This window comes from Morus notabilis, unplaced genomic scaffold (assembly GCF_000414095.1).
Source record: "Morus notabilis unplaced genomic scaffold, ASM41409v2 Scaffold283, whole genome shotgun sequence".
Classification (NCBI taxonomy): Eukaryota; Viridiplantae; Streptophyta; class Magnoliopsida; order Rosales; family Moraceae; genus Morus; species Morus notabilis.
Window position 1 is genome coordinate 704,772 of NW_010360513.1, and position 24,199 is coordinate 728,970.

The 24,199-nt window shown below is 36.3% G+C and overlaps 4 protein-coding genes across 6 annotated transcripts in view; 2 read left to right on the forward strand and 2 right to left on the reverse strand.

Annotated features, from left to right (window-relative positions):
- Positions 1-539: 539 nt before the first annotated feature.
- Positions 540-2,967, reverse strand: LOC21405501 (reticulon-like protein B6). The gene is made up of 6 exons (XM_024164633.1): positions 2,766-2,967; positions 2,237-2,420; positions 1,798-1,942; positions 1,617-1,686; positions 887-1,005; positions 540-629 (listed from the first exon to the last, which is right to left on the reverse strand). The coding sequence occupies exons 1-6, from the start codon at positions 2,965-2,967 to the stop codon at positions 540-542; spliced, it is 810 nt and encodes a 269-aa protein (XP_024020401.1).
- A 1,599-nt stretch (positions 2,968-4,566) lies between these two features.
- LOC21405502 (sister chromatid cohesion protein SCC4) lies at positions 4,567-10,456 on the forward strand. Of its 2 annotated transcripts, XM_010096641.2 has the most exons (12): positions 4,568-5,305; positions 5,754-5,895; positions 6,245-6,361; positions 6,523-7,027; positions 7,217-7,255; positions 7,338-7,459; positions 7,665-7,811; positions 8,017-8,106; positions 8,238-8,362; positions 9,395-9,600; positions 9,710-9,834; positions 9,963-10,456. In XM_010096641.2, the coding sequence occupies exons 1-12, from the start codon at positions 4,941-4,943 to the stop codon at positions 10,146-10,148; spliced, it is 2,169 nt and encodes a 722-aa protein (XP_010094943.1). In that variant the 5' UTR covers positions 4,568-4,940; the 3' UTR covers positions 10,149-10,456. The 2 variants fall into 2 exon arrangements, with proteins under 2 accessions (XP_024020426.1, XP_010094943.1); XM_024164658.1 differs by lacking the exon at positions 9,963-10,456 and having other exon boundaries at positions 4,567-5,305; positions 9,736-9,817.
- A 1,075-nt stretch (positions 10,457-11,531) lies between these two features.
- Positions 11,532-13,066, reverse strand: LOC21405503 (NAD(P)H-quinone oxidoreductase subunit N, chloroplastic). 2 transcript variants are annotated; one of them, XM_010096642.2, is made up of 4 exons: positions 12,438-13,065; positions 12,192-12,308; positions 12,010-12,095; positions 11,532-11,908 (listed from the first exon to the last, which is right to left on the reverse strand). In XM_010096642.2, exons 1-4 carry the CDS (start codon positions 12,849-12,851, stop codon positions 11,845-11,847), a joined length of 681 nt encoding a protein of 226 aa, XP_010094944.2. In that variant the 5' UTR covers positions 12,852-13,065; the 3' UTR covers positions 11,532-11,844. The 2 variants fall into 2 exon arrangements, with proteins under 2 accessions (XP_010094944.2, XP_024020427.1); XM_024164659.1 differs by having other exon boundaries at positions 11,882-11,942; positions 12,438-13,066.
- Positions 13,067-13,806: 740 nt separating this feature from the next.
- The window catches only part of LOC21405504 (ABC transporter B family member 25, mitochondrial), a 13,399-nt gene continuing 3,006 nt past the window's right edge, over positions 13,807-24,199 (forward strand). The window contains exons 1-13 of the mRNA XM_024164657.1: positions 13,807-14,477; positions 14,592-14,810; positions 14,918-15,104; positions 15,238-15,299; positions 15,405-15,448; positions 15,846-15,948; positions 16,158-16,265; positions 21,697-21,780; positions 21,903-21,963; positions 22,512-22,657; positions 22,757-22,873; positions 23,208-23,293; positions 24,140-24,199. The exon at positions 24,140-24,199 is cut by the window's right edge and continues 47 nt beyond it. Coding sequence (XP_024020425.1) covers positions 14,172-14,477; positions 14,592-14,810; positions 14,918-15,104; positions 15,238-15,299; positions 15,405-15,448; positions 15,846-15,948; positions 16,158-16,265; positions 21,697-21,780; positions 21,903-21,963; positions 22,512-22,657; positions 22,757-22,873; positions 23,208-23,293; positions 24,140-24,199 — 1,583 coding nt within the window. The 5' untranslated portion in view covers positions 13,807-14,171. The remainder of the gene's footprint in view (positions 14,478-14,591; positions 14,811-14,917; positions 15,105-15,237; positions 15,300-15,404; positions 15,449-15,845; positions 15,949-16,157; positions 16,266-21,696; positions 21,781-21,902; positions 21,964-22,511; positions 22,658-22,756; positions 22,874-23,207; positions 23,294-24,139) is intronic.

Consider the following 24,199-nt stretch of genomic DNA (forward strand, 5'->3'; position numbering starts at 1 on the left):
TTAAGTTGGTCTTATGGAAGTGCCATGAGACTTAAAATTGATTTTATAAAAGTGCCTGAAACGGGAATTGATCCTAATATTGGTAGTGTCTAAAACATGGATTTTGTCTCATGGAATTGTACCGAACAATTTGTATTCTTATTTGCTAGCCTAAGCGGAGAGACTTACAATGCACACAATTATGTGTGCATGATACGTTTTTATAAGTAGTTGAGTACGATGAGGATTTTGATGATATAATATAGTATCATGGCATAATTACACATGGTTTTTACTTGGTTTTAGTTCACGTCGTACGTAGATCTTGTTCTACAGGTGATCTAGAGCATTACATGCTCTCCTAATTTACGACTCTTTATCGAAAGGTTATATACAACTTTTAGGATCAACCTAGGTGATCTAGAGCATTACGTGAAAGACGGGGAGATTATTAATTTTCTCGAAAGGTTATATACAAGTTTTAGGATCAAGGGACTGAGGGGATGACATTGCAGGCAGTTTCATGAAATTGAGATTGAACATAGAGTATGAACATAGAGCTATGAGGCTAAGAGTCTTGTGGAGGCATAAGCATCTAATCCTACAGATCTCCAGCTATAAATTCGGTTGGTGAAGAGCCATCTCGCTTCCTGGATTGAAAGAGGAGGTCAAAGTAGCTAACTAGCGGTTTGAGCTAGTGTATATTGAAAACTTTGGTAGTTAGTGGAGGCAATTATTATTATTATTTTGTTTAAATAAATTAAAAACAAGGCTTATACATGCACCTCAGAAAAACTGAGGAAAAAAATGACTTGAAAAATTGAGCAAGAATGAGGAAAGAAACAAAGATTAGTAAGAGCTGCTTCTTGTTCTGGCAAGAAATAGCGTGTTGGAGTGCGTGGAGAACCTTCTCATCAAACAGAGCGTATTGCCGTTTCATTTCAACTAATGCTTTCCCCACAAAGGCGTCCACACTGTCCTCGTAGTTCTCGTAAAGCATTGGCATTGTCAGCAATATCACGGTCACTGCACCAAACAGAAAGATATGCATTCAAAAACCATAACTTTGTCAATAATGTCATTTAATAGTTGAGAGAATTTTGGTTGCATATCTCTGGCTTCACAAGAATATAGTACTATTACTGTAATATCTAGTATTTCCCAATAGGGAATAACAAACACACATCTGCAACCATTAGTTTTAAGTTCTTTTGTCTCATTATGAGAAGTAAACCTAAAAAGCGAGAAAATGGTCGATACGACAAGAGAATAAGAACAAATGAAAAAAAAAAAAAAACAACGATGGAGCTGAAATTGACTAAAGTACAAGGGTTAGAGCAAAGATAATTTCACTCCTTTTAGTGTTAAAGATCTAAAGTTCAAATCTCCCCGTCTTTCACGTAACATGTAGAAAGAAACGTAAAATGACATGTAATCAATGTGGCACTGACGTTTGTAGAGGTGTGTGACAATAGTTTATGATAAATGTCAGTGTTACATTGAATATTATCATGTTACACTTATCACTTCAACGTGTAACATGGAAACCATAGACAAGTCATATATGCAGCCATAATGAGACAGTTCCGTATGACAAGAGAAGTATAATAAGAAGAAAAGACGGAGCTGAAACTGACCTAAGTAAAGGACAGTTAAGAAGTTGAACCAGCTACCAACAACCGAAAGAACTCCCAGAGGCAAAACCACCTGCAAATTAGTAAATTTCTCATGTCACCATAGAGAAAATCCTAAGGAAAAGCGACAAGCCAGCCATGACAAACAATAAGTCCAGAAAGTAGAGGATGAATGTAAAAGTACCATGAGAAATTTGTTAAAATCTGTTCCCAAAATCACATCATCTCGTAATGTTTTCATTGTCTGATGATACTCACACCTCAGTGAAAGAGCTGCTTCCACGAACGAGCCTTCCGATAATGTAATATGAGGAAATTCTGGTGGTGACCTATTTCAAAAGCCATAAAAGAAAAAAAGAAAAAATATCTTAATGACAGATATTTAGAGGCAATTTCAGAGTAAATAAAAGTACTTCGTACAACCAAAAATCAAATATTAGAAAAGCTTTACGGCCACGTTTGGTTCCTACACTTAAACTTATAATTCTGATTCTGCTACGGTATTTTTCAAAGAATTTGAATTCAAAAATTTCTTCGAACCAGAATCATTAACCAAACGGACCCAACATATTTCTTAAATCAGAGCAAAGGAATTGGGAGAGAAAAAAAAAAAAAAAACTTACATAATATTGGTGAAGGAGGCTAGATTGGACCAGAGGAAGAGTGAAGACAACAAAAGTAATAAACCATGACAAAAGAATGCAAGGAAGTGATAATTTATCCACTCAAAGAGAAGCCATATAACTGTTGCAACGGCAAGGACGCTTGCTGATATCTCTTTGTTTCTCCATAGTATAATATCAGCACCTGATGATCACAAAATCAGCGCAATTCATAAATTTTTGCTCAAAAAAGGATTCATATGCATCATAAACATGATAATAATACTACCTTAAAGCTGTAAAACCGATGTTAAAAATAAGCAAAAAAACACAAAACTCGTACACGAGGATGCAAATTCATATCGTAAGTTTGAAAATTATGATTAATATACCCGTAAACAAAAACTCAGATACAAAAGATGTCAATGTCCTGAACCAGTAATAATAATTTTTTTTGTTAATCAACCAGTAATAATAAATAGAAATATATGATTTTCAGTATTGTTGGAAAAAAAAAAGATGGAAGAAGAAATTTAAAGCTTTTACATACATAATCCGCCGCCGAGGATCAAATGAAGAGGCCTTTGCCGGCCGAATAACCGGTTTCCGCAAGTTACATTATGGACGTAGAATTTCTCAATCCCATGATCAGAAAAATCATCATCATCGTCATCATTATGATCAAGATTATCATGATCGTCTAAGTCTCTGAGAAAATCGTAATCAGCAATATCCACATCCAGGAGATCCATGGTATATGTCAATTAATTGAACAGGAAAACTCTTCCTTATTATTCTGCGTAGAATTTGCGAAGAAAAATTTTTATTCTATGTAAACGGAAAGTCCGCAACCACAACTTCCTTTAAGGGGGAAAAAAAAAAAGACGCCTTCATATAAATATATACGTGTTTGTACGCTTATGTTGCATGCGTTGACCTGTAGGGTTTGGGAAATTCCTCTAATTATCCCTCGTGTGTTATTGAATTTTCCTTTTTTTATCCTTTTTTGTTAACTGGATTTTGTCCCTTGTTATTTATTATTTATTTTTCTGAATATCACTATCCATTGTTATTTCGATAATTCAAAAAGGGATATTGCTTTAGAGATGTAGTTAATGCTATGAAATATATGTGCATTAATCGGTTAAATTCATACCCTCTAAAATTTATCCCGCCATTTATTTTGTGTAAACACGGTGATAAATTTATAATGGTTTGTTGCGGTTAGGATGTGAATCTTACTCGCAGGTAAGAGTATTTGCGGGTATCCACTTTTAATAGAGTGAGTATGAGAGATACTATATAGAAGTAAAAGTGGGTATAAGAATTAGAATTAATCTCTGAGTTAGGGATGAGACTGGGGTGGCCCGACTCGATTATATATACTTTCATTTTATATATTATATATATTATACTTTAAAAAATCTTAAAATTTATTGGAGTTTAAATTTGTTTTCGATTTATAATTATGAGACATTAATGAGTATATTGTTAAATTTTATAATTAATTTAATGATGTTTGCTTTGAGTTTTATAATGTTACAGAAAATGTTTTATTTTTTTTTAATGAGTAAATAAGTATGGTATGAAGACAGTTCTTAATGGGAATTTTCTAATTCCAACCCGTCTAAAAATAGATGGATATGGAGAACAAAATAAGAGTAGGGTAGGGAGCCCCGCCTCGTCAGATTCTCATCCCTAGTTGCGGTTTTTATTTATTTTACTCATGGATAGTCATAGCAAAGATTATAAGACTATTTTATATATAGTATTTGAAATAATATCTTATAACTAATCATTAGTTTATTATTTTTATTAAGTCCAGCCATCTTTTTGGTAGAAACTAGAAAGTCTCGCGCCTAATTGTTCCCTAGCTAGTAAATACTACAGATTGTTACCTAAATAATTGTGGCAATAGCTTGCTTGAAAAAAAAAAAAGAAGGAAAATAATTAAAATAATTATATTTTTATAAAATTTTAAGGGTTATTTTTATCAATGGGCCTCAAAACCATTCACTTGTCTCATTTTACTGTTTAGCTATTAGCTATAATGATGTTTCTAAATACACAATTTTCACACTGTTAATAAATCATCTATTTTTCTAACTTAATTTAACACGAGAATAATATGTGAGAGTTTATTTTTAAAAAGAATGTAGTATAGTAATGTGATTTTTTAAAATTTATTTTAACAAAAACTCTAATAAAAAGACGAAGTGACCTTGTGCCCTTTTCCAGTTTGTTTTTTATATAAATTTAATAAAAAATAATTAAGTGAGATTAATTTAAATTTTGTAAGATAAAATGAGAATTTTTGAACTTTAAGACACAAAAGTGAGAATGATGCTAAATCTCAAGGGGCATGGAGAGAATAATTCACAACTATTTATCCCAAATTTTATAATATGCGAAACTTGATTTTATTTTGTTTTTATTTTTTAATCCTTCATCCCCAAGTCCAAGTTGTCCAACGAACTGACGAAATGGAAAATGGGGCGACTTGGAAATATTTCCTTCGGAATCTCTAGTCCACGGTAGTTTCCTTCCCCAATTCCGATTCCCTCTCCGACAGAAAATTCCACAAAATCCCCACCGGATTCCTAACCTCTCACTTCCACACTTCGCCGTCTCCGGAATCGGAAGCAAACTCGCGGCGGCGGAGCTCTGCCGAGCAAAGAAACCGAAGCTCATTCTCAAACTCCCAAAGAAGACGAAGTAAGAAGCCATGGAAGCTGTGGCGGAGGGACTTTGGGGCCTAGCGGACTACCACGAGAGGAACGGCGAGATAGGGAAGGCGGGGAAGTGCCTGGAGGCGATATGCCAGAGCCAGGTGACGTTCTACCCAATCGTGGAGGTCAAGACTCGCCTTCGGATCGCGACTCTTCTCCTGAAGCACTCGCACAACGTCAACAACGCCAAGTCCCACCTCGAGCGCTCGCAGCTTCTCCTCAAGTCCATCCCTTCCTGCTTAGATCTCAAGTGCCGCGCTTACAGCCTCCTCAGCCAGTGCTACCATCTCGTCGGCGCCATTCCCCCGCAGAAGCAGATCCTCCACAAGGCTCTCGAGCTCACCGCTTCCGCCGGCGACGAGTACGACCTTTTTCCTCTCATCTTTGTCTGCTCAAATTTGCTTCTTTTTGCTCTTTTTTTTTGGTTCGGATTTTTTTTCCTCAGTGGTTAATTTGGTCCTAAATAGCCTGAGAGTGCTGAAAATGAATTTGTTTGTTGTTATGTATTGGTTTTTTTTAAATTCCTAGTTGTTTTGATGTTGGGTGAAATTGATAGTGTGGAAATTGAGGGGTAAAAAATAGCCTAAAATAAATAGAGATTACAGCCGCTAAATTTGGGAAACAATCGTCTGATACAATTAATCAAATGTGTATTAAGTGAGGGAATTATATTTAGCAAGAATTTCAAGTGGTTCATAATTGGCGCTCTCCATGAGCTAGTTTCCTTTCTTGGCTTTGGGCATCAATTTTGAACTATTTGTAAAGTTTTTGGTGGGGTAGTTATTGTTTTGTGGTTTTTTTTTGTGAAGGATTTCAGTGAAGTTATGGTCATGCAACTTCAACTCGCAGCTTGCGAATGCTCTGATAATCGAAGGAGACTATCAGAGTTCGATTTCCGCCCTCGAGTGCGGTTATATTTGCGCAACTCAAATAGGCTATCCGGAGTTACAGGTTAGTGTGTAACGGGTATCTTTCTAGCTGTTTGGTCCCAGTGCTATTCTTATTTCATAGCGACTAGTCAGAAAAAATTAACAGCGTTGCCATTTCTGTCTATAAATGGATCTTTTCGGAATTAATTTCCGACATGCTTTGCAAAGAATGATATCTGTCATTCCAAAAACTTGTTTTTGTGAATGAAAAAAAAAAGTGAGAGAGAGAAGAAAAGAATAACAGGTCCTATATAATATGTATGGTACGATATTACAAAATAAGAAAGAATTACAGCAGAGTATAACCTCCTTGTGGCCCAACTTTTACGGGTGTACACGTCAGTAATTTGTTGCTCTGTTATGTGATCCAGATGTTCTTTGTAACTTCTGTCCTGCACGTGCATCTAATGATATGGGATGATGTCAATTTGGTTGAAGCGGCTGTTAATAAATGTCTTCAAGTCTGGGAGACTATTCATCCAGAAAAAGTATGTTGATACTTTCTTTTATTTTATCAGTTTGTAGTTCTGTTTTCTGTATGGAGTAGCCGAAATGAGAGAGATTTGTCCTTTTTTCTTGTTTTTTTCCGCTGTTCCTTTGCTAATTTCTTTTGTGTCTACCATAATGTTATCTCCTCAATTCCAAAAAGAGACAACTTTGCCTTGGTTTGCTCTTTTACAATGAGCTGTTGCAAATATTCTATCTGCTCCGGATATGTGATTACAAGAATGCTGCACAACATTTAGACAAATTGGATGTTGCAATGAAGGCTGATTTGCAGCAAACACAGCATATAAAGGAGCTGACAAATGAACTTGACGCCTTGAATCAAAGTCTCTCTCGATCTGATCTAAACTACAGAGATAGGTCAGCACTGTCGGAAAAACAAGCTCAGTTGCAGGAGAGGTTGAGAAGTGTAACAAGTTCAATTAATTTATCTGGAACAGGATCACTGGATCCAGCTTATTTTGGCAATATGAGACGTTCGTATGGAGACAAGCTTGTGTTGGCACCACCGCCCATTGATGGGGAGTGGTTACCGAAAAGTGCGGTCTATGCTCTGGTTGATCTTATGATTGTCATATTTGGGCGTCCAAAAGGTCTTTTTAAGGAGTGCGGAAGACGTATTCAATCAGGAATGCATGCCATACAAGGTTATTTGTTTATTTATTACATTTCTTTCTTCCTCTTCTTGTTTTTTGTTTTTTGTTTTTTTTTTTTTTTCCCCCTGATGCTAATACTTTTATGAATGATGTTGATAATATACAAATAAGGTTTACAATCAATATTTACATATAGATTTAGGGATCTAAATAATTTTTTTCCTTTTATATTTTTGGCAGAGGAACTGGCAAAGCTTGGAATAACCGATGGTGTGAGAGGTGATTCTTGGATGCCTAAAAACCCATATTTTTGTACTTATGTGATCCTTTTGTTACAAAACTACTTTTTCCTTTTGAGCAGAGGTCAATTTGCAACACTCTGCCATTTGGATGGCTGGTGTATATTTAATGCTGCAAATGCAATTCCTTGAAAACAAAGTGGCTGTGGAGCTGACTCGATCTGAATTTGTTGAAGCACAAGAGGTACATGCTACCTTAATTAGTTGTTCTTTTTCCGGGAATTTATAATTATTATTTATTTTATTATGTGCTCTGCATGAATATATACATTTTTTTAATTTTAATTATCTGAACTGGAAACTTTAATTGAACTTTTTTTTTTTTTTGCCATGGAACTTTTTCTCTTCTATTTTCCTGTTATCTAAAATTAACCCATCTTTTCTGGCAGGCATTGGTGCAAATGAAAAACTGGTTCACGCGCTTCCCTACTATTTTACAATCTTGTGAGAGCATCATTGAGATGCTTAGAGGGCAATATTCTCATTCTGTTGGTTGTTATAGTGAAGCAGCTTTTCACTATATTGAAGCTGCAAAGGTAACTTTACCTTCCTGCAACTTCCTTGCTCAGTTTTGATGACGCTAAGGCAGCACTTATGCTTGTTCCCTAGGAATTCTGTGGTTTGTGTTTTTCTTTTCTCGATCAATATAATTTATTTAATTGAACAAATGCTTTGGGGGCTGGGTCACACAGGTTGTTGTAACTACCTTAGGAATCTGACTTAAAGTTTTTCTTTATTCAGCTCACGCAGAGCAAATCAATGCAAGCTATTTGCCAAGTTTATGCAGCTGTCTCTTACATCTGCATTGGTGATGCAGAATCTTCTTCACAGGTGAAATATTCTCCAGTACTGACAATGTTTTGTTGCTTCTCGGGTGGCAATTAAAGTTTACTTTTAGAGTTAAAAGTTTCTTTTAAATCTTGGAATTATTTCCTTCTCACGGAAGAGGAGTTTGTATACAGGCACTGGATTTAATTGGACCAGTTTACAGAATGATGGATTCATTTGTTGGAGTTCGAGAGAAAACCAGTGTCCTTTTTGCTTATGGCCTTTTATTGATGAAACAACATGATCTACAAGAAGCAAGGTAAATAATTTTAATCCTTTCCAGCAAAGTAATAATAGTGATACTAATTTCAAAAACCTTTGACCTTTCTACAAGTAGTTGGGTTAATGTTACGTTCCTGCACAGTTCAATGATTCACAAATGGAAGCAAGTTGATTCTCTAGAAATTTAGACAGGTCCCTTTTATTGATTCAACCAACAAGATCTCCGTTGGAGGTGAATTCCTCTCTCAGAGAATTACAGGAAAGAAATGGAAATAGAAATGAACCAAGGGAAGATAGAAATGGGAGAATTCGAGGTTCCCTGCCTCCAAGGTCTGAAACAGAAAATACTCAATTCCCAGACCATGCCCTCACGCCCTACCCTACTGCCTAAATACCATTCCGTTCACACTCGTAACTAACTTGCCAACTCAGCAACTTTTATTCCCTAATCCCACTTCCTTCCCCTGCTTCCTGCAATTTACCCTTCCTGCCCTTCCTCCTAGAGTACACTAACATCACAGGAGGCCTAACAGTTAATGACTTTGATGGATCTGGCTTAATAGATGATACTCTATATATTACATCTTTAGTTGCGTTTCAACCACTACGTTTACTTTGCAACATTTTATGTAATATTGTAATCTTTACTTGATGTATTATTAGCCTTTTTTCTTCTCCTCTTTGCTCAGACAATAGAAGAGGAAATGGACGAGTATTTCATTAACTATGATCTCTGTATAGACTTGACACTATTAAGTGATACGAAGGAGAAAAAAGGAACCATAACATGATGGCCTTTGAATGTCTGTATGTAGTATTATCAAATTGCTCTCAGACCCAGCATACTGGAAAGCCTAAGATACAAACATCTTCTCTGCTGAGTGATCCAGGAACTTATAATTGCTTTTCTCCCTCTTTTCTCTCCGAGCCTCCCAGGATGATAACTGGACAAAATCTTGACAACCTTATGATGACAGCTCATTATAAACTAATGAAATACCGGCTTCCAACCTAAAGCGGATCCCTACCTCTCCTTCAATTGATTCTTTGAAATGTAACTGTGATGCAGAAATCGACTGGCCAGAGGTTTGCAGTTGACACATAATCATTTGGGAAACCTCCAACTCGTTTCTCAGTATTTGACAATCCTCGGGAGTTTGGCACTTGCCCTGCATGATACTGTACAGGCTAGAGAGATTTTGAGATCATCCTTAACATTGGCGAAGAAGCTTTATGATATTCCTACACAGATATGGGTGCTCTCTGTTTTATCAAGTATGTCTGATCCCCTATTAGCCTATTTATTTTCTGTTACTTATAGGCGGGAAATTCTGGTTTCTTTCCTACTGCTACTAGATTCCCGTCTTATTAATTTCTCTGGCAGCCTTGTATCACGAATTGGGTGAGAAGGGAAATGAAATGGAGAATACCGAGTATCAAAGGAAAAAGATGGAGGATCTGCAGAAGAGACTTGCTGATGCACATTCATCTATTCATCACCTTGAACTAGTAAGAGCATTAATTTTGGCCTTAAGAGTGGAAAATAGATTTGCACGTATTACCATTATTTTTGACGTATAACCATCTTCTACGAAGTTATAGCCACTTTATGATATCGGTTGTGCATATAATGGCAGATTGACAAAGTAAAGTTTGAATTCCACCAATTTCATGACCTTGATATCAAGCGCGCAGTTGGGGATCCATCGACAAGAGTCGATCTAGACATCCCAGAATCTATTGGTTTTTCAACCCCATTACCTAACTTTCAATCAAGGCTAGTGGATTTAGACACCGGAAGACGTGGGAGGAGGAAACTATGACTTGATAGAAAAAGAAGCCATCGAGCTTAACCCAGTTGTAGAGTATGTTCTAGTAAACGGCGTCTTTACCATCAACTTTTAGGAATTCTGTGCAGTTCTTAATTAGATGCCGTTCCCTAATTGTTTGTCTCCTTTTTATTCTTCATTATATTTTTGGTGTATAAATTATGATGCTCTCAGTCAAGTGAAGCCAGTGCTCTAAACTTTTTGTAGATGAAGTAGTTTTTGCAAATGTGTCATATTTAGTCACATGACTGATTACAGTTGGTTGTTGGAAGAATAGATCCCAAAACTGCAATATAGCTTTTTAACCGTCTAAGGATTCGTTTAGTAGTGCTACTTTTTTAGAAATCAAAAGCTGATAATGGTGTTTAGTAAAAATCATAAAAGGTGATTTTTAAAGAATTTTTGAAGAATCTACGGTTAAAATTAGAAACAGTCTAAATGCAATTTTAGTTTTTAAATTGTGCATGAATCAGCATAGTATAATTAATGATTATCAACAAAGTTATATTAAATAATTAATAATTAATTACTAATTATATTATATATTAATTAATAATTAATAAATAGATATACTTATTAACTAATAAATAGATAGTAATTACTCAATTATTAATTAAATATTAATTTATTACAATAGGTTATTAAATAAATAATTAATATATCAATAATATATTATGTTAATTATAATCTATTAATTAGTAAATAAAAAATAAATAGTAATTACTCAGTTTATAAGTAATATTAAATTATAATTATCAATATGTAATATATTAATCAATAATAATTAATAATTGATAATTAGTAATTAATCAGTACAAAAAGAATAATTACCAATATTAATAAATTATGTATATACTAATTATTTTTCTTAAAGAATAATTACCAATATTAGTAAATTATGTATATACTAATTATTTTTCTTAATACACTAACTAATTACATACAATCTAATAAATATGAGTGCCTTACTAACATAGTGATTATTTATAATTAATTACTAATTACTATTTTTAATTATTTAGCATATTAATTTATTATATATATAGTTTAATTACTAATGTACTTATTAATGATAATTTATCCATTATTATTATATTATTAATATATTAATTTTTATTTGCTAAATAATTATCAATTATTAATTACTTAATGTATTAATTTATTATCAATTACGGTCATCTTAACTACCCACAACAATTTAACCTCACAATTTACCAAACGTTATTACAGACTGCTTTTGGAACCAGCAACACTTGTATAATTACAGTTTATTAAATACTCAGCTGCCTTTAGTAACAATTATTTTTTTTTTCAACACAGTTAAAAGTAATTTTTTCATAATCTACTGCACTACCAAACTGATCTTAAGTATCGGTGCTTATTATATGAAGCTTCCTATTCTCTCTTTCAAGTTTTGTTCACATTTAAAGTAAGGGAGAACAATGTGATTCATAATACATAGTCAAAATTATGAGTGGGGTGAACCAATTTGGCTCAAATTTGGACGAGAACTTGGAGAGAAAATGCATCATCTACAATAAACGTAAATTTTCCAGCCAACTTGTATTAAAAGGGATTTGCTTCCCCACTCTGCACAGCCAGCTCAGAGGCCTCCAGTTGAGAGAAGAATCAGCAGGGATACAGGGTAGTATATTGTTGAAACTCTCGTCTGATGTCTTGTGTGGTACTTTCATTGCCCTTCACTCTCAGTTAGTCCAGCAATTTCTTTGAGCGGTCTCCACATGAACTTTCGCCTGGAAGCAACTTTGTGTCATTCACTCATTTTCCCTGAACATGGAGATTTTCTCAACTACGAAAAGAATCCTAAATATGAATCCATGAAGTGCGAGCTTACCAGTTTCCGCATTCAGCGATGACCCTGACTTTGGGTCTGAGCGTTGGAAGCAATGCGAGAAACTGCAGTTCCGCCTTTGACAAAACCTGCGAGTGCCCCACATGAAAAGAAAAACCAATTCAAACTTGTTCTTAAGATCATTTTGTGTTTCAACTCTACATTAACCCTTTGGATACAAGTACCTTGGCTTCAATAATCCAGATCACGAGTCCTATAGCATTCGGAGGCAATGCTTCAAGCCTATAATCAACCTCCGGCGGGAAGTACCACCTTGCTATAGGTTGCTTCCCTAAATGAGCCTACTTTTTACCAACAAACGAAACATAAAGATTCATATTGAAAATTGACTAAATGTTGTATCAAGTTATGCTTAACAAATGAATCCTAACGAATAGAATTATTTGCATGGAAATTGACTACTAACTCACAGGGCAAACAGGGTGAATCTTGGTGAGGGTGGTTTCAAGATCGCCTAAGCCTCGAGCCGAAAGGTCGAGGAAATAGTAGCCCTGGTATATCAAACGGTTGAGGTATCGTCCCTCGTACCCTCCTTCATGGGGTGAATATATAGCAAGAGCCTTGTGTTCTTCAACATCCGAAAGCCACTTGCCTAAATCAAACCTCAGCAAATCTGCTCCAATAAAGTCCCCTATTTCTCTTGCGTTACACCTTACCAGCCCAATCCTCTTCGTCGCCTTCATTGTCGTCGTCGTCTTTGTGTCGATCTTTCCTGTCATCTTTGAATACGTCATGGCGTTTTGTTTTGGAGTGAGCTGTTTCTGCTGGAGAAAGGCTGAAAACGGTGTCCCATACTTGAAGTTTGTTGTAACTGCCATTTTCATCTCTTGCTTTTTTTGTGTTTCCAATTCCTTTTTTCTTTATTTTTTTTTTCTAGGACCAAAGGAAGAAAGTGATCGCAGGAGAGAAGAAGGCCATGTTAGTTGAATAAATGGGAATTGGATAAAGGTTTAAATGGAGCTGTGCAGACGTTTTGGGTTGTATGGTGCATAAACAAGATAAGAGATGATGACCCAGTTTTTAGTTTCATCTATATTTGTAGTGTTCCTTTTGAGTTTAAAAAGTGGACCCATGTTAGAATCAAACAAACTCACTTTGGCCAACCAAAAAAAAAAAAAAAAGGCTGGTGTGTTGTGGACTTGTGCCTACAAATTCATAAATTTCGTGGCCAACACAAAATACATAAAATTAGTGGCCAAAATGAAATTCGATGAAAATTGTAGGAAAGTTTTTTTTTTTTTTTTCCTACCACAAAATTCTCCTATAAAATTTAAAGCTAGTACCATTTTTGATATAAATGTTAATAACAATATTATATTTGATAAATAATATAAAAGCAATATTATTTTACTTCATTTTTTCATAAATTTCAAGTTTTAGAACTAGAAAAAAATAATTTTTAAACAATTTAAAAATGAAATCCCATATTATTAAAAAACAATTGACATCCCATATTATAATTTATATAAAAATAAATAAATCTCTATATCATAAAAATTTGGCTGATTCTTTTTGACATTAATGTGTATACAAAAACGGATTAAAATGTGATTTGCTTCTTTCAAAACATAAACAAGTAAATATATGTGTGCGTGATTTGCTCCCCACACCCTGCACCAACACTCAAAACCGGACAAGTTCAAGTTCAAGCCAAGGTCACAAACAGAAAAAATAATAACAAAAAACGTGCATTTTTTATTAATTAAAACTGCAAGAAGAAAGACGCACTATAAATAGAAGGGAATCTCATGATTTGAACACAAAATTTTCCGAGTTCTGACGAGCAAGCTCAAGTGAAACTGGAAACTGGAAAGACAACGACAAGCTAGAACTCTTCTGAAAATACAAGAGAACAAAGAACCGCGCCGGAAAAAAAAGTCAAAATTTTTTTATCACTGAAATGCTTAATTCATGCATTAGCACCAACGAAGAACTCAGAAAAGTTTCGTAGCAGAACTGAGGAATCTCTTCTTCAATTTCACTCATTTTCATAATCCTAAAATCTTCTTCTTGCTTCGACCGAATTAGGGTTTCCGATTTGCTTTGATTAATTTGAATTTCTGAAGCGAAATCATCGCCATTCTCGTCGATTTTTGGTTTTCCGAGAGAAATAGTTCGATCGAGTGAGTAGGATTTATTTACAAATGGTTGGCGCTACTACGACATCGAAGTGGTACAGAGCCGGCGAGCTTCTTCTTCAGCAACGGAGGATTCATCGGATTCGGGCTTCCGGTTCGCTATGTGTAATCGTCAACGATGTATGTGCGAACCATTACAGTACCGGACGAGGACGGCGAAGTTTCGTCCATGGCAGCGCCGTAAGCGGCTTCCATGGAAACCCTATTTTGCACGTCTTCAGCCCCACGGCGGCGAGGATTCCTCGCCCTAACCATATCAGTGCCTTCCGCTCTGATTACGCTTTAGAAGGTTCTGATTCTCGATCACAACCTGTGAGTCAAACTCGACACTTATCGGTTTTTGTTCGCATTTACGAGATGATTTTTTTTTTTTTTTTTTTTTTTTTTTGTGGTATTGGTTGAACTGAGAGCATTTGCGAATGGTAGGGCTCGGTGGTGAATGGGCGTTCATTTTTCTCCACATCTTCGGGCGATAACAAGGACGATGGGAAGAAAGCTTCCACGCCTGTGAGCAAAGGAACTCAAGACCAACAAGTTGCAGACATAAAAATCCTTCGAACTCTCGCTGGTTACTTGTGGATGAAGGATAATCCTGAGTTTCGTTTGAGGGTCATTACTGCATTGGGCTTTTTGGTTGGCGCCAAGGTCAGTTTGTCCAACTTTAGATATTTCATACCTTTTTGTCTTAATTACTCTCTTTTCCTTTTGGGGTTGAAGTGTGTGATGCCTAATGGAGGTTATTAGTTTCCCAGGTTCTGAATGTGCAAGTGCCTTTCCTCTTCAAGCTTGCCGTGGACTGGTTAACTACCGCAACCGGCAATGCCGATGCTCTTGCTTCCTTCACGACTGCAAACTCAACTATATTGGCTTTCTTCGCGACCCCGGCAGCAGTTTTGATTGGATATGGGATTGCCCGCTCGGGAGCTTCGGCTTTCAACGGTACTACATATGAAGTAATTGCTTGCTGCTATTTGTTCTCATCGTAAAACATGTGAACGACTACTATTAAAGTCATTTTCTTTTTAATTGTGTTTTCTGGTTTTTCTTGGTTAATTGAACTGTACTGTTGCAGAACTGCGAACTGCTGTTTTTTCTAAGGTTGCTCTTAGAACAATTCGCTCAGTTTCTAGGAAGGTATGGAACTTCCTAAATTTTTCTTGCACTTCTTTTTTATGACCCTTAGTTGTTTCATATCCCAAATTCTTCTCGTAGACTAAAGGATTAGTATCTAATTTGCAGGTGTTTTCACATTTGCATGACCTTGACCTCCAATATCATCTTAGGTACTGCTTGCGGTTCTCAGAAATATGTCCATGCTTTTGAGCTTGGTTTTATTTAATATTTTTGGATCTCGAACTCTATGATAAGTGACCATACGTTGTATGCAAATTTCTAAGGTACTCCAAATCTATGGGATTACTCGTGTAATGCATATACTGAAACACAGAGTGGAAGTACAGAAGAAAAAAATAAAAGAGGAGAAAAAAATGAACCAATGTGGTTAAAGAACCGAAAAGGGAATGCCACCAGAAGAATTGTGCAAACTTTTATAGCCACCATACATCTTTGATAATTTTAATTTTTTACATTTTCTTTTCCTAGTTCTATTTAACAATAGAATTTTTTCTAATCAACTTTTTGCGAACTTATCCATTTTCTCTTGGATGTCTAAATTTGCAGTCGAGAAACAGGTGCATTGAATAGAATAATTGATCGTGGTAGCCGTGCAATAAACTTTATTCTCTCATCCATGGTGTTCAATGTTGTGCCCACCATCCTAGAGGTATGGATCTCTTCCTTTTCTTTTCTTCTTTTCCTTTTTTTTCTTGAGCTGTTTGACATGCCCAAGGATGCTAGGTTAGTAGGTTTTATAACTTGGATAGGGATTAGATTGAAGGTCTTATTTTGCGGAAGCAACATGTTTAGACTTCAGCCTATTTTCAGTTCTTTTAACCTGTACAACTTCAACAGATTTAACACGTGTACCTTCAGATATCTATGGTTTCAGGTATACTGGCTTACAAATTTGGAGCACCTTTTGCTTGGATTACTTCACTCTCAGTTGTTGCATATGTCATGTTTACATTGGCCGTGACACAGGTACTATATCACCTCCCAATTCTTTGTTCGTCTTTATACACGAGTGAAATTAATAATTTCTCATTGATCTTCTGGTATAACATTACAAGAATATATATAGTAGAACTAAAGGACTAAAAATAGGAAACTACTTAAATGGGAATTGGTAAGTTACTACCAGAATCCCTTATTCTAGGAAACTAATAAAACAAGCTATTTGACATCTAATTTATAGCTGGCAAATATCCTTCAAATTAGAGAAGAATCCGGACCCCTAGAGATCAGGAAGGATCCGGATTTCCACACTCCCCCTCAAGCTGGGTTGTAGATGTTGACCTATCTTGGAATTAAGTTCATCGAAAATCTTTCTAGTCACAGCCTTAGTCAGAATGTCTGATGTCTGTTGACTAGTTGGAATGTATAGGAGTGATATTGTTCCAGTTTCTATCTTTTCTTTAACAAAGTGTCTGTCAATCTCAACATACTTTGTCCTGTCGTGGTGTACTAGATTCATTGCTATGCTGATAGCTGACTGATTATCACACAATACTTTCATCGGCTTTGTGATGGGAACTTTAAGTTCACAGAGTACCCTCTTTAACCACATTCCTTTGCAAATGCCATGAGCTAGTGCCCTGGACTCTACCTCTGCACTGCTTCGAGACACAACTGACTGCTTCTTGCTCCGCCATGTAACTAAGTTTCCCTAGACATATGTGCAGTATCCTGAGGTTGATCTTCTGTCTGTAATAGATCCAGCCCAATCTGCATCGGTGTAGATCTCGATCTCCTGTTTATTGTCTTTTTGAAGAACAGGCCTTGACCAAGTGTCATTTTTAAGTATCCTAGGATCCTGTATATTGCCTCCATGTGTTCTTCTGTCAGGTTGTTCATGAATTGACTCACCATACTAACAGCAAAACTAATATCTGGTCTAGTATGAGAAAGATAAATTAGTTTCCCAACCAACCTTTGATATTTCCCTTTATCAACGGGAGCACTGTCATCTTTTCTTCCCAGTTTTGAGTTGGGGTCCATAGGAGTGTCGGCAGGCTTGCATCCAAGCATCCCTGTTTCTTTCAACAAGTCTAACACATACTTTCGCTCTGAGACTGAAATTCCCTTATTTGATGGAGCTATCTCCATTCTGAGGAAGTACTTGAGGGTCCCTAAGTCCTTGATCTCAAATTCTTTGGCCAGAAAACTTTTGAGTCTGACTATTTCTTCATGATGATCTCCAGTTAGACTGATGTCATCAACATACTCAATGAGTATTGCCTTTTTCCCGGAGGTTGTATGTTTGACAAACATGGTGTGATCTGTCTGACATTGATCGTACCCAACCTTCTTGATTGCTTAGGCCCCGTTCACTTCGCGGATTCGAGTTTTCAATTCGAGCTGAGATGTGACATTTTCTGAGAGTTTTTCACTGTAGCAGAAAAAGTTAGATGTGACATTTTTTGAGAACTTTTTACTGTAGAAACTTAAAACTGAAAACTCGAATCGGTAAAATAAACGAGGCCTTAGTAAACCTGTCAAACCATGCCCTTGGTGATTGCTTTAGGCCGTATAGAGACTTCTTGAGCTTGCAGACCTTGGTTGATGATATTCCATTTTCAAATCCTGGTGGTATCTCCATGTAGACTTCTTCTCAGTCCCCGTTGAGGAAAGCATTCTTCACATCAAGTTGATATAGTGGCCAATCAAGGTTGGAAGCAAGAGAGTAATACTCGAACTGTATTGAGCTTCGCTACATGGGCAAATGTTTCCTGGTAGTCAATTCCGTAGGATTGAGTAAACCCCTTAACAACAAGTCGTGCCTTGAATTTGTTTATATTGCCATCCGCATTGTGCTTGACTGTGAAGATCTATTTACAGCCAACTGGGCGTTTTCCTGCTGGCAACTCCAAAATCTCCCTAGTTCTATTCTTTTCTAGTGCCTGAATTTCCTCCAAAATAGCTGACTTCCACTCAGGTACTTTGAGAGCTTCATGTACTGAGTTCGGAACCTGTATTTTATCAAGATTGCTTACAAAGGCATAGTGACTGGGTGACAATCCTCTATATGAGACAAAATTGTAGATCGGATGATCCGTGCATAACCTTTTCCCTTTTCTCAAGGCAATAGGTCTATCATCAATAGGAGAATTGACAGGTGCGAGATCAGGATTAGTGTTACCTGGTGAATTATGAGATTCATGGTTCGGATCAGGTGGCTGCCGCTCTCTTCCTTCATGAGTTTTGGTCCTCTAGAGTAGACACAGAACTCATTTGTTGCAGACGGTGTATGGTTGGATCGCTGAGGTGTTTGGTATTCTATCTGAGAATGAAGTTCAGGTTGAGTGTGAGTGACTGGAGTAGGGTCTTGATTTTGCTGCTGAGATGACTCCGGGTGATTTTGACTTTGGTGTTGAAATGACTCGGGTTCAGACTTGGGTTCAGGTTGTTGGATGAGTAAGGGTTCTGAGATGTTTGGATAGGGAGCTCTAGATGAGTCTGAGGTATTGATGTCCCAAGATTGGTATTCTTGTATATAGTTCTCCCCCTGAATACCAATTTTGTAATAGGGTTGTAGCTCGAAAAAGGTGACATCCATGGTGTTATAGAACCTTCGAGTGACAGGTGAATAGCATTTATACCCCTTTTGATTTGAAGAGTACCCAACAAAGACGCATTTGAGTGATTTTGGATTGAGTTTACTTCTATGTTGGGCAGGTATATGGACAAACGTGGAACAACGAAAGACCTTTCTGGGAAGGTTGGATAAAATATGAGTATTTGGAAATGAGTGAAGAAGAGCTTGACAAGGTGTTTGAAAATTTAGGACTTGAGATGGCATTTTGTTTATTAGATATGCAGCTGTTAGTCCTGCCTCACCCCAGAAAAATTTTGGAACATGCATGGTGAACATGAGAGATCGGGCAACTTCCAAAAGGTGTATTTTTTCTTTCGGCAATCCCGTTTTGTTGGGGTGTATTGGTACGTGAGCTTTGATGGACAATTCCCTGACTTTCAAGATAATCACCGAGAGTCGTTTCAAAGTATTCTTTTGCATTGTCTGTTTTTAACCTTGTATTTTTGTCTGAAATTGGGTTTGAACCATAACATTGAATTTTTTGAAAATTGGTCCAACTTCATATCTCTCTTTCATAAGAAACAACCACGTGATTCTTGTGTGATCATCCACAAAAGATACAAACCACCTAGTGCCAGTGATATTTTTTATTCTAGATGGCCCTCACACATCACTGTAAATCATCAAAAAAGGTTGAGATGCTTTGTATGGTAGAATACGATATGATGCACGAGTATGCTTTGAAAATTGACACACCTCACATTGAAACATTGTTGGTTTTTTATTTCTGAATAGGGATGGAAACAATTTTTGAAGATACAAGAAATTAGGATGGCCTAATCGATAGTGCCACAACATAATAGCATTATCTTTATTGGAATTATCACAAGGAACGGAACATTTATTTGACTCAACACATACTGCATTATGAGTTTGTCTTCTAGGAGATCCATCAACCACAAGAAGGAAGAGTCCGGAGCACATCTTAGCATTGCCAATTGTCCTCCCCGAAATCAAATCCTGAAATTCACACAGATTTGCAGAAAATTTAGCAACACAGTTATGTTCTCGAGTTAGCTTACTAATGGACAAAAGATTGCAATCCAGATTCGGAACATAGAGGACTGAATTCAGAGTGAGGTCCTTTGAAATGATAATGGAACCTGTTCCGGCCACTTTAGAGAGAGATCCACTGGCTATTTTTATTGTAAAGTTTTCTTGGCATGGATTGTACTTGTGGAACAGTGAGGCATCTCCTGTCATATGATCGGAGGCACCGGAGTCTACAATCCATGGTTTTGAGTTCTTCGAGTTTATGGTAAGGGCACTAAAGTGATTACCTTTTTGTGCTACGGATCCTGTTCCAATGGTATTATGGATTGTATTTTGCTGAGTGAACATTTCCTGCAGGGTCTCGAGTTGTTCTTTTGTGAAAGGACTTGATTCTGGAGGAGAAGATCCGTCTTCCATTGAAGCATGGTTACCACGGCTCTCTTTGTCAAGAACATTCCTTGATGGCTTCCAATCCGCAGGTTTGCCATGAATCTTCCAGCAAGTGTCTTTAGAGTGACCAGGTTTCCTGCAGTGCTCACACCACGGTCTTCCCTTCTTTGTCCGGTTGTCACTCCCATGATGTTGGACTCCTCGAGCAGCTAGGGCAGAATTCTGATCAACGGTTGGAGTAGCAAGAACATCTCCCATCATCACTTTTTTCCTGCTTTCTTCTTTTCGCACCTCAGAGAAGGTCTCCTGGATACTAAGGAGGGGTTTCATTCCCAATATTCGCCCCTGAACCTCATCAAGATTCTTATTAAGTCCCATGAGGAACTTGAATATTCTTTTATTTTCAACTATTTACTTGTATTCTTTGCATCATTCGGGCATTCCCAATGATATTCTTCAAACACATCCAGCCGCTACCAATGATGAGTGAGAATGCCATAGTATTGAGTCACATTAAGATCCCCTTGCCGAAGATCATGAAGGATACTTTCAACCTCAAAGATTTCTGAGGTGTTCTCTTTGCTGGAGTATAATTCCTTCGCTGCCTCCCAGATTTTATGTGCCGTGTCATAGAGAAGAAAATTCTCACCAATTTCATTGGTCATAGAATTGACTAACCAGGACATTACCAAATTGTTTTCCACCTTCCAGGTTCTGTATTTTGGATCGGCAACCTTTGGTTGAACGATCTCCCCGGTGAGGTACTCATCTTTTCCTTGCCCATAGATGAACATCTTGACAGATTGTGACCATTGGAGATAATTATTCCCATTTAATTTGTGTCCGGTGATGGGAATTTGAACATTTTCAGACCCGTCTTGGCTGCCTCTGATGGCTGCTTCGGGTTTTGATGAAACCTCAGATGAGGAGGTCTCGGTTTGTTTTTCTCCGGCCATTCTGTACTTGGGCATCGGAAAAATTTTAGAGGTTCAGAGAGTGCTCTGATACCATGTGAGAAATTGAGAGTGAAATTGATAATTTCTCTTTGATCTTCTGGTATAACATTACAAGAATATATATATAGTAGAACTAAAGGACCAAAAATAGGAAACTACTTAAATGGGAATTGGTAAGTTACTACCAGAATCCCTTATTCTAGGAAACTAATAAAACAGGCTATTTGACATCTAATTTACAGCTGGTAAATATCCTTCAAATCAGAAAAGAATCCGGACCCCTAGAGATCAGGAAGGATCCAGATTTCCACAGTCTTTATACACCTTATTTTCTATTCATTATCAGTTTTGAAAAATTGTTACAATCCATACATTGTTGGGCACACTGTTCTGTTTATAGAAATATCTCAGCCATAGCCTAATCACATGAGATTTGTTGAAATTTGTAGTTTCACATACGGTTTCCTTGACTTTACAGTGGAGGACTAAATTCAGAAAGGCTATGAATAAGGCTGATAATGATGCAAGTACTAGAGCAATCGATTCACTTATCAATTACGAGGTGAGTCTAGCTGCTGATCTCCTTTTTTTTTTTTTTTTTTGCTATGATATTTGGATGTTGCTCTCTTTAGGTTAAGTTTCATTATTGCATATTTTCATTTGATACTGTTTTCATTCTTTCAGACTGTCAAATATTTCAATAATGAAGCTTATGAAGCTGATAAGTATGATGAGTACTTAAAGAGTAAGTTGCTTACATGTTGTTTTTGCCTCGTACACATTTATCAATTCATGACTGAATTAACCAAAGTGGAACCTTGATGAACTTAAGCCGAAATACGTTATGTACTTTGACATCTGCAAGCACTGATGAGATTTGGTTTGTATTAATTGAAGTTGAATTTGATCCCTAATTGTTTTTCTTTGAGGAATGTGGATTTGTTTTGCTTCTTTATGATTTCTTTAATGGTTTATAGCCATTTTGTCTTCGGCTTTTTGTATATTATCTGTGTTATTACAAGGTGACCTGACTATTTATGTCAGTATCCGTATTAAATGGAGTTTACATGTTTCTATTTCCATGTTATATATGCATCTATGTTTGTTGAGAGGGAAAGACGCTTCTGTTTTATTTTTATATTGCGTCATGTTTTGCTTCTTCTTTGTTATTGCACTTCTTGCCTGGAATCTGGTAAGAATTATGTCTATCTTTCCGTAGTAGGATAGTGGAGATCTAGAATACCGATGATTTAACCTGTAAGCGCTGTTGATGCTGATGATTTTGTTTTCCAGAGTATGAAGATGCTGCTTTAAAAACACAACGGAGCCTTGCCTTTTTAAACTTTGGCCAAAATGTTATATTTAGCACGGCTCTGTCAACAGCTATGGTGCTGTGCTCACATGGTATTATGGCTGGTAGCATGACAATTGGTGATTTGGTAAGTAGCGCTCATAACAGCTGGTTTGTTATAGATCTTAAATTTTCCTAATGATTAACTGATGGTCACACAAAATTATGTATGGAAATTCAAACATAGGTCATGGTGAATGGGCTTCTCTTCCAGCTGTCTCTTCCACTCAATTTCCTTGGTAGTGTTTATCGTGAGACTGTACAGAGTCTTGTCGACATGAAAGCCATGTTTCAGTTACTGGAGGTAATCTTCTGAGAACTTTGCAGTTTGATTGTATTTTAGTCCTGCAAATTTGCAAGTGCACACACAGAGATTATATTTATTATTAGTTCTTTGTCAATGAAATTGGAGAGCAACAGTAAATGTATATCTACCCTCTTTAAAGCTGTTCATTTGTGATGAAAGATAATGATTAAAAAAAAAGGGGATCATGATAACACATGTTATTCAGCTAAGTTATTCGATTTTTATTCTACTTGTGTAGTGGTGACTGATGAGTTCATATTGATCTGGGAAAATCCTTTGTTGGCACTTATTTTCTTTTGGGACGAATAGTTTATACTAACTTTTATTTCAGGAGAGGGCTGACGTTACAGACAAGGAAGGTGCAAAGCCTCTAAAATTGAGTGGGGGAAGCATTCAATTTGAGAATGTACACTTCAGGTGTGTAGTGTGTTTCATGGTCAAGCTTATTATTATTGTTTTTGCTGAATTGTCAATTTTAATAATTTTTTAAACGAGCATCAGGCATCTTAACATTAATCCAATAGCTTTTGTTTCTTGGCAACGTTGGGCAAAGAACCGAATTATATGGTCCAACAAACATCTAAACGATCTTTAGTTGGATACTTTGTAGAAAGTCATCACGTAACTTTATCAAGACCGCCAAACAAATTTGTCGTGATAACATGGTATGTATTGAGATTTAGGGTAAATTTAAATTGTTGTCTTAAGGATTTCATAATATACACAATAATGGTTTGGCTTTGTAGAACAAATTTGGCTTTTGGAAACGAATATAAACTTGAACGTATTCCTTTTGCTTTCTTGACTAAGACTTAGAATAAAGGCTTCCAACTTGCTTTCAAAGAAAAAAGTTGGTTTTTTTACATAAAATTTCTTATCTAAACTGGACTTAAGTGATTAAACTCTAATCCTTCATTTGTTTCTTAAATTTGATTAAGAAAGTTTTGATTCAAACCTTTTTTGCTACATCATAAAAATTTAAATAAAATTTAGTTTTTGTTCAAACTATGAACCACATGGGCCACAAATCCGGATGGCATTCTATGATTTACAGAAAATATACTGAGTTGTCAAAATCTTTTATATGGTGTAAGATCTATTGGGACTAATTTTACTTGTCCTTTTTTTTTTTTTTTTTCCTTTTCTCCGTTTGCTACGTTTACTTTATGTGTCTATTTTTTTTTTTACCATATTAATGTTATTGATTAGCATGTTGTTTTATCCCTGATTCCCAATGTGTGTTATTTTTCCCCTTCAATACAGTTACTTGACAGAAAGAAAAATTCTTGTTGGGGTATCTTTTATTGTACCAGCTGGAAAGAG

Bases quoted from the DNA above. Each gene is read 5' to 3' on its own strand.
- LOC21405501 (XM_024164633.1), bottom strand. From the start codon at position 2,967: ATGGATCTCCTGGATGTGGATATTGCTGATTACGATTTTCTCAGAGAC. The intron at 1,943-2,236 runs GTAAGTTTTTTT...CTTTTGAAATAG, and splicing joins GCCTCCTTCACCAATATTAT to GTCACCACCAGAATTTCCTC. The intron at 1,006-1,616 runs GTCAGTTTCAGC...TGTTTGGTGCAG, and splicing joins CTTAACTGTCCTTTACTTAG to TGACCGTGATATTGCTGACA.
- LOC21405502 (XM_010096641.2), top strand. From the start codon at position 4,941: ATGGAAGCTGTGGCGGAGGGACTTTGGGGCCTAGCGGACTACCACGAG. The intron at 5,896-6,244 runs GTTAGTGTGTAA...TATGTGATCCAG, and splicing joins TAGGCTATCCGGAGTTACAG to ATGTTCTTTGTAACTTCTGT. The intron at 8,107-8,237 runs GTGAAATATTCT...GTTTGTATACAG, and splicing joins ATGCAGAATCTTCTTCACAG to GCACTGGATTTAATTGGACC.
- LOC21405503 (XM_010096642.2), bottom strand. From the start codon at position 12,851: ATGAAAATGGCAGTTACAACAAACTTCAAGTATGGGACACCGTTTTCA. The intron at 12,096-12,191 runs GTACTTGTATCC...GGGCACTCGCAG, and splicing joins TCTGGATTATTGAAGCCAAG to GTTTTGTCAAAGGCGGAACT. The intron at 11,909-12,009 runs GTAAGCTCGCAC...AGTTGCTTCCAG, and splicing joins ATCGCTGAATGCGGAAACTG to GCGAAAGTTCATGTGGAGAC.